The sequence below is a fragment of the Neofelis nebulosa genome, chromosome 1 (genome assembly GCF_028018385.1).
Source record: "Neofelis nebulosa isolate mNeoNeb1 chromosome 1, mNeoNeb1.pri, whole genome shotgun sequence".
Taxonomy (NCBI): Eukaryota; Metazoa; Chordata; class Mammalia; order Carnivora; family Felidae; genus Neofelis; species Neofelis nebulosa.
This window is the reverse complement of record NC_080782.1, coordinates 233,658,527-233,671,030: the sequence shown is the minus strand read 5'-3', so window position 1 is coordinate 233,671,030 and position 12,504 is coordinate 233,658,527. Positions and strand designations below refer to the sequence as shown.

The following is a 12,504-nucleotide window of genomic DNA, read 5'->3' as shown; positions in this document are numbered from 1 at the left end:
GAGCTCCTTGGGCAGCTGCTTATTCGTCCTCCCCAGCTCCTGGCGTATTGTGTGGCAGTCATACACTCTCTGATTTTCTGTTTAACAAATGAAAATATAAATTCATACTGCTAATGAGCTGCGAAGGCCCAAAGCACTCGGCATGTGCCAGGCCCCTTGCGGAAACATAACGCTTGTTAAACCGTTGATCTTTGGCCACATGCCTGGGCTGGTTCTGTCCTCTGCCCATGGGGAGTGCCTGGGCCCCTTGATCCTCAGGCTGGGCGCTGGTGCCTCCAGGTGCGCGGATGGCTGCGGCCCAGTGTGGCCACGACCCCCAGGGACAGCAGATTGGTCTGAAAAGGCAGGCCCTGCCCCCCTGTTGCTGGGCTGGGGTGCGATCGTTTCTGTCCCCTCTGCTGGCATGGATTATCTTCAAAGCAGGTAATTGGAACCAAGTAAATTGGCTGTGGGCTGTGTACCCTGGAGCTTAAGGCCTCCTCTCGAGGACCTGGAATTAAACCTGGAAAGCTCCGGGAAGCTGGGGCCACTGGGGGAGGAGCCGCACTGGGTGAAGCGTTTTGTAAGTAGGTCACGGCAAAGAAAGTGAAGCCCCGCCGGCTCCCTCCCACAGCCTGGCGGAAGAAAAAGTGGGGCAGAGCCCGTGTGAGACCCTGAGCCCGCAGGGCCACCAGCTGCAAGCTTCCCGTGAGCGCTGTGGCTTCGGCCCGGATGGCGGAGAGGGCCACGCGGTTTCAGTCCCTCCCTCCAGGCTCCTGGGTAGGGCCGCGACCACCCACCGCCTAGACGCCGCCCAGACTGGCCCTAAGCGTGGTGCCACCGGCAGCTTTATGGCCCCGTCCGCTGAGTTTGCAACACGTGGAACCGCACACTAAACGCTTTACGCAGTATCTCACTCGATCCCGCGTCTTAGTGTTTTTTGTTTTCGTTTTTGTATTTAATCTGGTTTTCTGTGATTGCCGTTCTTGGGAGAGTCTGGGAGGACAGTCCAGGGAACAGGAACAAAACGGAGTTAGGAGGTGCAGTCATCTTTCCTGCAGGGGCGTGGGGTCCCTGACTCCCAACCAGGAATAAGATAAGATAGTTGATTAGTGTTGCTTAAATGCCTTGCAATGAATTCCTCTCCAGTTTTCCGTCACTCCAGGGCTTAGGCTGGCCTATAAATCTTAGTCCCAGGTTAGTTGTAAAATCTTGATTTATCTCTCAGAATAGGTGTGCTAACACATTAGTTGGCTTGAATTATTTAAAGTTATCACGGGAAGGTCTTATTTCTATTGCCCGTCCAGATTTGCACTTTAAATATAGTTCCCTGCAGCAATTCACAGGAATTCATGTTGAAAATAGAAAAGGGAAAATTACTTTTAAACAGCAGTTTGGCATATAAGAGCATGATTTACCTTGGAATAGTTCTCCAACTGCACATTAAGGCCAAGCTTTCAAGAATATTTTTTCCCCGCTGAATCTGGAAATTAGTATGAAACCAAACAGCCAACATCCAGCCTCACGCGGCCACTCCCTTTGGCAGAGCAGGGGGGATCCCTTCCTCCCTCCCCGCTCCCCACTCCCCTCCGTTGGCTCCCAGTGTTACAGTCCCACTGTAGGGACTGTATCCTGTTAGGGTTGTTGGAGGTGACAGGCAAATCCTTACCTTACTTGCCCGGTTTTCTAACTTTTCTTCTCAAATTTCACCATTTCTTCTTCTTCATGTGCTTGAAGTGTGAAAGCTCGGATTTTGTTGGCAGGAATTTTAGAAAGGATCCATTGTTTTAAGATTGGATTTATTAGCGGTCTAGCATATGCTGTGCCTTCAAAACGCATTTGGTTCCCCGGTGATTTGTTTAGATTATGGAAACATAAAGGTAAAACCAGAAGGCAAAAAGACACTTGCTTATATTCATTTAATGAGGATTATCTTGCCCTGTGATTTGCTCTTATACCTGAGAGTGACTCTGATGCATGTCTTATGTTAGTGCTGTACTTATTTATTTATTTTTTTTAAGTAAGCTCTGTGCCCAGCGTGGGACTTGAACTCACAACCCCAAGATCGAGTCACGTGCTCTACTGAGCCAGCCACGTGCCCTTATGTTACTGCTTTAAATATTACATAATTTATTTCTATCGGGGAAATTTCACAGCAGAATGTCATAGGGACAAATGATGGTTTTGTGTGTTTTTTTTTTTTTTTAAAGAATATCTTAACTCCAGGCCTTTGTATTTTTGGAGGGAACTAAAATCTAGTTTACTCTTTTTTTTTTTTTTTTTTTTTTTTTTTTTTAATTTTTTTTTTTCAACGTTTTTTATTTATTTTTGGGACAGAGAGAGACAGAGCATGAACGGGGGAGGGGCAGAGAGAGAGGGAGACACAGAATCGGAAACAGGCTCCAGGCTCCGAGCCATCGGCCCAGAGCCCAACGCGGGGCTCGAACTCACGGACCGCGAGATCGTGACCTGGCCGAAGTCGGACGCTTAACCGACTGCGCCACCCAGGCGCCCCAATCTAGTTTACTCTTAACTTCAGTTAAGCCTCGCCTGAATAAAGGTATGCTGTCTAGATTACGACAAAGAGGATTTGTAGAATTCACTTGATTTATTGGGAATGTCTTCCTTCCATGTAATTCCTTCATTAAATGTACTCAAATGACATTAGTTGCTGGCTTATGAAAGGTGATGTGTTCGTACCTTTCAGAACCAATACCAAATAAAGGCATGTTTTCTTCAATATAGAGTCTGCATTCTAAAGGACTTTTGTGTTGACATACTCTTCCTTTTCACATAGCCATCTGGCCTGCAAAAAAAGTGAGGTAAGACTAAATCCTGTTTATTAGATGATGAGTCACTGAACGTGTTAAGCTGAGAAGGTTTTTTTTTTTTTTTTTTTTTTTTTTTTTTATCTTGACAAAAGAGGGAATTCTAGCCCAGGGAGCTTTGACTGTCTGTGCTTGGAATTAAGAATTGATGGAGTCGGCAGGGACGGATTTTGGACTCAGAGTCGAGTCTTAGATTGACCACGGCTGTTACATCCTGCAAGTTGTTGGAATGTTCTATTTCCTGCAATTCTGTGGTGCTAAGTGGTATTAACATGTTGTGACTTCCTTACATGATGTTCGTTAATAATTCTATTTCTGATATCTTCTCGAGGGCTTTCACTGTGCATGCTAGTTTGGAGGTTAATAAAATAAGACCAAACCAAAGAATTAAATACCCAGAAGCAGAATTTAAAATGGTGTTTGGGCTTAAATCTTTCTTTTTAGAAGTTAATGAATGATTGGGGTTTTTTGGTTGCCGCCTGTGTGTGTGTGTGTGTGCGTGCGCGCGTGTGTGTGTGTATAAAATGAAAAAGTAGATCAGATCCTGGTGAAAATAAATTGGTTGTGGGGGGGGGGACACAGTAAATTCCTTCATTTTGCTGGTGGATATTCCCTAGCGTAAGGAGTAGACAGCCTGTAAGTGATGTGATCCCAGGGCCATCGCAAAGACTTGCATTCACTCATTCATTCATTTGATCAATATTTGTTGACCTTCTCCTATGTGCTGGCTGTGTTTTGGGTGTGGGGCACCACCTTCCTGCCTTCACAGAGCTTACAATAAACGAATATGTCAGGCGAGCAATAAATAAATAAATAAATAAATAAATAAGTGTTACGTCAGTGGTGGTAAGTGCTGTGCAGAAGAATAAAGCGGAATGAGGAACGTAAGGAGGGGTGGTGTTGGGGATTTATTATTTATATGAGGTGGTCTCAGTGGGGCCTCCCATAACATCTGCTGTTACCTAAATTTCACATGTAGAGGTTCATTTGGCTTACGATTCAGGCTCACCCTGCCTTTTGAGATGCCATCTTGGAAATGGAAGTGATTAAACCACGTTCATTTTACGTCTTAGTGTGAATACGTTTTAGGTTATTTCCTTGGAGCAAATGTTGATGGGAGAGGACTTGAGGCAGTGCATGTCTGCGGGTGGGGGGTAGGGAGGGGTCAGAGGCATCCGAATGGGAAAGGTCTTCTCCCGCCTCTCAGGAGGGCCTCCTCTGCTACCCCAGGAGACCTACCACCGGAGCTTCTTGTACCACATTACAGCTCCGTGGAATCGGCCGTCCGGCCCTTTGAGTCCATTACTGCTCTATGGCATTGCCCATTTTCTCCGGGGGATGCTAACTGGAGAAAGCAAACTCTAGGAGACGCTTTCCTCTTAGCTCCTCAGGGGAAGTGCACTATAACATTAAAGCATATTATTTTTGTCTAGTTAACCTGCCTGCCTGTTGGGTTTATTATTTTGCTTTATATTTTCAAAGTGTTACTGTCATGTTGTTGTTGTTCCAAATGTGGAGCCTAGATGTGTCTCTAGGGTACAGGGATGCCTTTATCTGTGGGCTCCAACTTGAAACCCTACATCGTTCCAAATAGGGAATGATCTTCGCTCCTCTCGCTGTCTTGGCCCCACTGCGTTAGTGGGTTCTGTGAACGGCCCTGCGTGAGGCAGCATTATCTGCACCACACTTCCAGCCTGGGAGCCTCTGAGACGGAAGTCTTGCCCCAGATTCAGCTCTGTTGCCTGCCAGGCTCTGGCAGTGATCGTGCGAGGAGGGAGTTGAACTGCTTCCCGTTGGATTCTCAGGAATCCCCCCTTTGCTTTGGAAGGCACCGTCGAGTTGCTAAGAAGTTGTATTTTGTACACATCAGTTTCGTAGTTTATATCCATAGACACACGTGGTATGTGCACAGGTTCCAATTCCTCTGAGGTTTATTTCTTCAGCTTGGTAGCCTAAGCACGTTGGCTGTGCACCGATGAATAATTTCAGGCCCGGAGATGAACGCGGCCAGTGGTACTAGTTTGCAGCAAATGCAGCTGGTTTAAAAAATGAGCAAAAAAATGTCTTCTTCAAGCACCCTTTCTCCCCCCCCCCCCCCCCCCCCGTTTTAAGCGAGACTGTTAAATATGAGAATGAATCTTAACTGGTGATCTTAATGTAAAAATGTTTTCTTTTTTCCAGCTTTTGCTTTGGTTTCTGAAGATACAAAGAAAGAGGTCAAGCAATCTAAGGTACTAATTCTAATGATCAAATCTATTCTTCCTGTCTGAGATTCACTTATATTTTCTTTAATGGCAGCTGTAATGATTTCATCTTACGATAGTTCTCAGGTTTCTTTTCACGAATTAATGAGATGTTGGTCCACGCAGACTTTTAATCTCTAGTGGCAACCTGCAGATAAACTTGCTTTATTTATTTTTTATTTTATTTTTTTGAATTTAAATCCAAGTTAGTTAACATACAGTGTAACAATAATTTCAGGAATAGAATTTAGTGATTCATCACTTACATGTAACACCCAGCGCTCATCCCAACAAGTGCCTGCCTTAATGCCCATCATCCATTTAGCCCATCCGCCCACCCCACATCCCTCCAGCAGCCCTCGGTTTGTTCTCTGCAGTTAAGAGTCTCTTATGGTTTGTTCCCTCTCTGTTTTTTTTATCTTATTTTTTAGATAAGCTTGCTTTAAAAAAAAATCCCTTAGTAGTTATAGCAGACCAAGTAGGTTTCAAAAAAAGTATTTTGATATGGATTTAGACATCATAGAAGTCTTGCTGGGATGCCTTAGTTTTCTCTAGTCTGACCACATCTAAACTTGGGCTGCATTTTCCCGGTCTGAGAGAGAGAAGTAGTATGCTGTGTCCCTGGGGTCACAAGAGCCTGAGTCTCCCTCACTTTGTAGGTGGCACCGTGTGGCAGTACTGAAGGTGACTGCCAGGCTTTTTGCACAGTTGGGACCAGGAACCGAGACCCCGGGACTTGATGGAGATGGGATAAAACTCAGCCAAAAATCTGAGCGGCTGCTTTCCCACAATTGTTTGCGCTCAAGAACCTCATCTAAAGTTTACCATTTCGGCTTTGCGCTAGATGAGTTTAGCAGATGAGAAAGAGAAACCATATTTGAAGAATGTGAGTTGTCATATTTGCTAAGGTTCAGTCGACTTCATTTTTTTTTTTATCTCACGATTAGAGTAACAGCATTTTTTATTTTTATTTTTTGTAATGTTTGTTTATTCTTGAGACAGAGCATGAGCAGGGGAGGGGCAGAGAGAGAGGGAGACACAGAATCTGAAGCAGGCTCCAGGGTCTGAGCTGTCAGCACGGAGCCCAACACGGGGCTCAAACCCATGAATTGTGAGATCATGACCTGAGCCGAAGTCGGATGCTTAACCAACTGAGCCACCCAGGTGCCCCAAAACATTTTTTTTTTAATAGAATGTTTCTTTTGTCAACACAGTGTTGTCTTTTCTAACTATACTGTGGGTTTCCTACACAGGAACAATAATAATACTTTCCTTTGGTTTTAAGATCCTTTATGGTTAATAAAACATTTTCAGACATTTCACTTAAAACTTGATCTTCTCAATGATCCTGTTATTGCCAAGCAAAAGAGATATTCCCATGTCCAGGCACACCTCAGGGAGGATGTGGGTTTGGTTCCACCGCAGTAAAGAGAGTTAAATGCATTTTTTTGGTTTTCAGTGCATAATAAAAGTCCTATTTAAACTATATTGTTGTCTGTTAAGTGTGCGATAGCATTATGTCTAAAAAATATACATACCTCAGTTGCAAAGTACTTTATTGCTACAAAATGCTAACCATCATCCGTGCTTTCAGTGACTTGCAATCTTTTAGCTGGTGGAGGGTCTTGCTTCAATGTTGATAGCTGCTGACCGATCAGGGTGGGCTTCCTGGAGGCTGGGGTGGCCGTGGCAGTTTCTTAAGACGACAGTGAATTTTGCCTCCTTGATGGACTCTTCCTTTCACGAACGACTGCTCTGTAGCCTGTGATGCTGTTTGATAGCATTTCACCTACAGTAGAACTTCTTTCAAAACTGGAGTTAGTCCTCTCAAATCCTGCTGCTGCTTTATCTACCAAGTTTGTGTAATATTCCAAATCCCTTGTCGCTTCAACAAGCTTCACAGCATCTTCGGCAGGAGCAGAGTCCATCTCGAGAAACCACGATTCTTGCTCAGCCTCGAGAAGCAGTCCTCACACGATCACGTCCTATCATGAGATCGCGGCAATGCCGTCCACGTTCAGGCCCCGCTTCTAGTTCTGGTTCTCTCGCTGTTTCCACCACATCCGCAGCGACTGCCTCCACTGACGTCCTGACCCCCCCAAAGTCATCCCGAGGGTGGGAATCAACGTCTTCCAAATGCCTGTGCATGTTGATATTTTGACCTCTTCCCATGAATCATGAATGTCCTGAATGGCCTCTAGAATGCTGAATCCTTTCCAGAAGGTTTTCAATTTGCTTTTCTCAGATCCATCAGAGAATCACTGTGAGAACCGTAGCCTTACGAATGTGTTTCTTTTTCTTTTTTTGTTTTTAATGAAAACATTTTAATTCTAGTGTAGTTAATATACAGTGTTGTATTAGTTTCAAGTGTATAGTGTGGCAATTCAACAATTCCATGTATTAGAGTTCATCAAGATAAGTGTGCTCTTAATTCCCTTAGCCTGTTTTACTCACCTCCCCCGCCCACTATGGCAACCCTCTATTCTCTATAGTTAAGAGTCTTGCTTTGTCTCTTTTTTCCTTTGTTCATTTATTTCTTAAATTCCACATATGAGTGTAATCATACGGTATTTGTCTTTCTCTGACTAGCTTATTTTGCTTAGCTTTATACTTTCTAGCTCCATCCGTGTTGTTGCAAATGACAAGATATTATTTTTATGACTGAATAATATTCCATTGTGTGTGTGTGAGTGTGTGTGTGTGTGTGTGTATCTTCTGTATCCATTCATCTAATGTTAGACACTTTGGCAGCTTCCATAATTTGGCTCTTGTAAACAATATTGCAAGAAACCCAGGGGTGCACATATCCTTTTGAATTAGTGTTTTTGTATTCTTTGGATAAATACCCAGTAGTGTGATTGCTGGATCACAAGGCAATTTTTTTGAAGAACCTCCATACTGTTTTACACAGTGGCTGTACCAGTTTGCATTCCCACCAACAGTACACGAGGGTTCCCCTTTCGCCACATCCCCACCAACACCTGTTGTTTCTTGAAGGTTTTAGCCATGAAATGTGTTTCTTAAATAAGACTTGAGAGTCAAAGTGACTCCCTGATTCATAGGCTGCCGAATGAATGAATGCTGTGTCAGCAGGCATGAAAGCAACATTCATCTCATTGTATGTCACCTAAGAGCTCTTGGGTGACCAGGTGCCTTATCATCGAACAGTAATATTTCCAAAGTAATTTTTTTTTTTTTCTGAGCAGGCGGTCTCAAAAGTGGTCTTCGAATATTTAATAAACCTTACTGTAAATGATGTGCTGTCCTCCAGGCTTTCTTGTTCCATTTATAGAGCACAGAGTAGGGTTAGCATAATTCTTAAGGGCCCTAGGATTTTTGCAATCGTCGATGTGCATTGACTTCGACTTTAAGTATCAGCTGCACTGGCCCCTAACAAGAGAGTCAGCCTGTCCTTTGAAGCTTTGTAGCCAGGCATTGACTTCCCCTCTCTAGTTCTGAAAGTCCTCGATGGCATCTTCTGCCAACAGAAGGCTCTTTCGTCTACACTGAAAACCTGTTGTGCAGTGTAGCCACCTTCCTGAATTTTCTTAGCCAGACCTTCTGGGTAACTTGCTGCAGCCTCTACACCAACACTTGCTGCTTCACCTTGAACTTTTATGTTATGGAGACGCCTTCTTTCCACAAACCTCATGAACCCACTTCTGTTAGCCTTACACTTTTCCTCTGAGGCTTCCTCACCTCTCTCAGCCCTCACAGAATTGAAGAGAGTTAGGGCCTTGCTCCGGTTTAGGCTTTGGTTTAAGGGAATGCTGTGGCGGGTCTGATCGTCTAACCAGATCACTTAGACTTTCTCCACATCAGCGAGGCTGTTTCTCTTTCTTGCCACCTGTGTGTTCACTGGAGTAGCACTTTTAATGTCCTTCAAGAACTTTTCCTTCACACTCACAGCACGGCTAATGGTCGGCACAAGAGACCTCGCTTTCAGCCTGTCTCGGCTTTCAACATGCGTTTCTCACGAAGCTTCATCATTTCCAGCTTTTGACTTAAAAGTGAGAGGCACGAAGCTCTTCCTTTCACTCGAGCACTTGGAGGCCGCTGTAGGGTGACTCAACTGGCCTAATTTCAATATTGTTGCGTCTCAGGGAACAGGGAGCCCAGAGAAGAGGGAGAGAGATGGGAAACAGAACACGCACAACATTCATCCTTGAAGTTCACCATTTACATGGTGTTCCTGGCTTCCCAAAACCATTACAATAGGGACGCCAAAGATGACTGATCACAGATCATCCTAAGAAGTGTAATAATAATGAAAAAAATGGAAATATCGTGAGGATCACCAAAATGTGACACAGAGACACAAAGTGAGCAAATACTCTAGGAGAAATGGTGCCAATGGACATGCTCAACGCAGGGTTGCTACAGACCTTCAATTTGTAAAAAAAAAAAACAAAAAACAAACCAAAAAAACACAGTGTCTGCAAAGCATGATAGAGGAAAGCATAATAAACCGCAGAATGCTGTATAGCAGAGAAAACTTACCCTCAAAGAAGTTACGTGATTTAACTGAGGTCACGTGGCAATTCAAAGGTGAAGTCAGAATCTAATTTTCCTGAATCCTTGAATTCTTGCACACTGCACACAGCTGTGTGCATTAGAACGTGTGTGTGTGTGTGTGTGTGTGTGTGTGTGTGTGTGTGGCAATAATCAAGCTCATTTGTAATGAACTTAAAGTGCTACCTAAGGAATATTACTAGGGAATTAAAATTTTGTGTAATGAATTTAGAATTCTAGCATATACTTTCAAATAGGTTTTTAACTCCTCTTTGCAAATGAGGAAATGTATGTATCCCTCTTCTTAAATACGTATATAAATAGAGGTAGAAAATAAGGTGACTCTTACATCGTAGTGTCATTTTCCATCCAAAGGTATTAAAGCCCTTGAAAAATGTCATTAACCCCATCTGTGCTTAGGCTGTGAAGCCAAAAAAGCCATTAATCCCCTGAGGAGAGGCAGTGATAAAATGTCTACTGTAGACCATACCCGAGACTGGGAGAGAAGAATTAATTTGTCCAAGGTCACCCAAAGTCTGTAGATGAACCTGGAGATAGGAGTGAAGGCTCTTCACAACAGCCACGTTCATTTGGGATCATGAGTTTATCACCATCTGCAGAATTGATGGGGACCTGCCCTGCCTTGCTGCTCAGAGGCGGCCGCCTTCCATCCCCCCTCACCGCACGGCTTGCTTTCGTCGGGGCCCCAGACAGGGCTCTCTAGAATGCAGGCAGCCCCACTCAGGGCTGGGGGCCTGCCCCACACAATGCTCGGACTCACTGGTTGGCATCAGGTGGCTTGCCATCCAAATTCTGGGTGCTGCCGGTGCCCTGCTGTGCCTCCTGGGGGCTGACCTCTGGGCCCAGGCTCCTCTTTTGGATTCCTGGTCCCTGGCATTGACCTGGATTCTGACCTCCCTCAGCTTTCAGGGGAGCCTGCCCACCCAGGCTTGTGCTCCAGGCCACGGTACCGCCTCAACCACGGCCTTGTCCCGGCTTCAACCCACAGTTTCGCCCACTTATACCCTGTGGTGGCTTGTGATGTTGTGTCCTGTATGATGTAGGGTTAGAGTTGAGCGCTGTGGTTCACATCCCTTCTCCAACACTGATACGCAGTGGAGACCCTCTCTGTGTCTCAGCTTCCTCATCTGTAAGATGGGGCAGTAAGACCTATATCAAAAAGCTGTTTGGAGGAGGAGGAGGAGGAGGAGGGGGATGGTGTGTGTGTGTGTGTGTGTGTGTGTGTGTGTGTGTGTGTCCACCACTTAAAACAGTGCCAGACCCTACCTGATGTGACAGCAAGAAATATTTTACACAGCCTTTTGAGCTGAACCTAAACAAATCAAAGTAAGGAGAGGAACCGTAGGGCTTACTGCTTTTATCAGTGAGATTTTTTTTTTAATTTTTTTTTTTTACATTTATTTATTTTTGAGACAGAGCATGAACAGGGGAGGGTCAGAGAAAGAGGGAGACACAGAATCTGAAGCAGGCTCCAGGCTCTGAGCGGTCAGCACAGAGCCCGATGCGGGGCTCGAACCCACGGACCGCGAGATCATGACCTGAGCTGAAGTCAGACGCTTAACCGACTGAGCCACCCAGGCGCCCCAAGTGAGATTTCCTTTATGGCATAAGTTGACTTCACGTGAAATAGATGAAGGTGATGATGAAAAGAGTAGTTAGGTGACAACTATTGAGCATTTTCTTCAGGCAGATGCCATGCTCAGCAGTGTATTACCTAATGAAACGCCCACAACAACCCTGTGCTGCAGGTCTTGTAATTTCCATTCCTGTTTTACAGATGAGAAACTGAGGCCTGAACTAGTAAGTGGTGGGGGCAGAATTCAAACACAGGACCGGCTTCCGGCCGAGTCCACTGATGGGCACATCCTGATCAGTTCATTTATTCAAAAGACCAAGGGGGTGGCGGTTGGTGGTGACCAGGTACAGGATGCCATTTTACTTCCCTTTCTTCCGAAAAGATTCGATAGATGTGAAGGATTTTGAGGAGGTTTTATCGTCTTTTCACGAAGGATTTATAAACTAGGCATTACGGGCGTGGATTGCAAGTGTTCTAATGTATTGTGACTTAACAAATAAAACCTGTGTCAGGGGGTAACTTGGATTTGTCTTTTTCCGGCTAGGGTAGGAGCTGTCTGTGGGGTAGATGCATTAGTAACAAATCCCTTTCCTATCTGAATAGCAATTCAGTTGACTTCTAAAACTCTGACAGTGAACCCATTTTGACCGATATTGATAGTGTTAAGAAATGTGGGGCAGCAGAGATACTAAAACGAACCATGTGTTTCTTCCTAGGAAGAGCTAAGGCTTTTCAGGAGGGGAAACTGGAGACAGAATTCTAAATGTCCTGTCAGTTCGTTCATTTAGTCTGATTTTCTTTCTCAGAGGGGAAATTGCTCAAGACCGTTTTGGAGCCATTCAGTTCACTTAATTCGACCGTTCTTGGATGTTTTCTTCTTACAGTTTACAAACTGAGCCATTCGAAATGGTTAATCACGTCCGATCTATTGTTTTCAGCCAGTTGGAGCTGCGGTGTTTAATAGCAAATGGAAAGATGTGTCATTTTGGTCGATTTTCTTTGATTTCACAAAGAGATGTGGTGGGATGTCCAGTTGGTTTCCAGCGTTAAGTTATTCATTTGGGAAATACTGAGTTCAGGGTTTTTTTGTTTTGTTTTTTAATCTTTCAGTTTATTGTTAAAGGTGACTCTTGTTGTGAGTGTCATGGTGCTTTCACCTGGTGCGTGTTTCTTTTTTTTCAATATATGAAATTTATTGTCAAATTGGTTTCCATACAACACCCAGTGCTCATCCCGAAAGGTGCCCTCCTCGATGCCCATCACCCACCCTCCCCTCCCTCCCACCCCCCATCCACCCTCAGTTTGTTCTCAGTGTTTAAGAGTCTCTTATGCTTTGGCTCTCTCC

General features: G+C 44.5%; 1 protein-coding gene across 3 annotated transcripts in view; it reads left to right on the top strand.

The window, feature by feature from the left end:
* Positions 1-272: 272 nt before the first annotated feature.
* B3GLCT (beta 3-glucosyltransferase) overlaps positions 273-12,504 on the top strand; it is a 108,009-nt gene continuing 95,777 nt past the window's right edge. For 2 of the 3 annotated variants that reach the window (XM_058688196.1, XM_058688189.1), the window contains exon 1: positions 4,989-5,038. Coding sequence is in view for 1 of the 3 variants with exons in the window: in XM_058688178.1 (XP_058544161.1) it covers positions 288-423; positions 4,989-5,038 (186 nt within the window). In the remaining 2 variants the exon portion in view is untranslated. Of the gene's footprint in view, positions 424-4,988; positions 5,039-12,504 lie in introns of those variants that run through there. The other variant, XM_058688178.1, reaches the window with a different exon arrangement.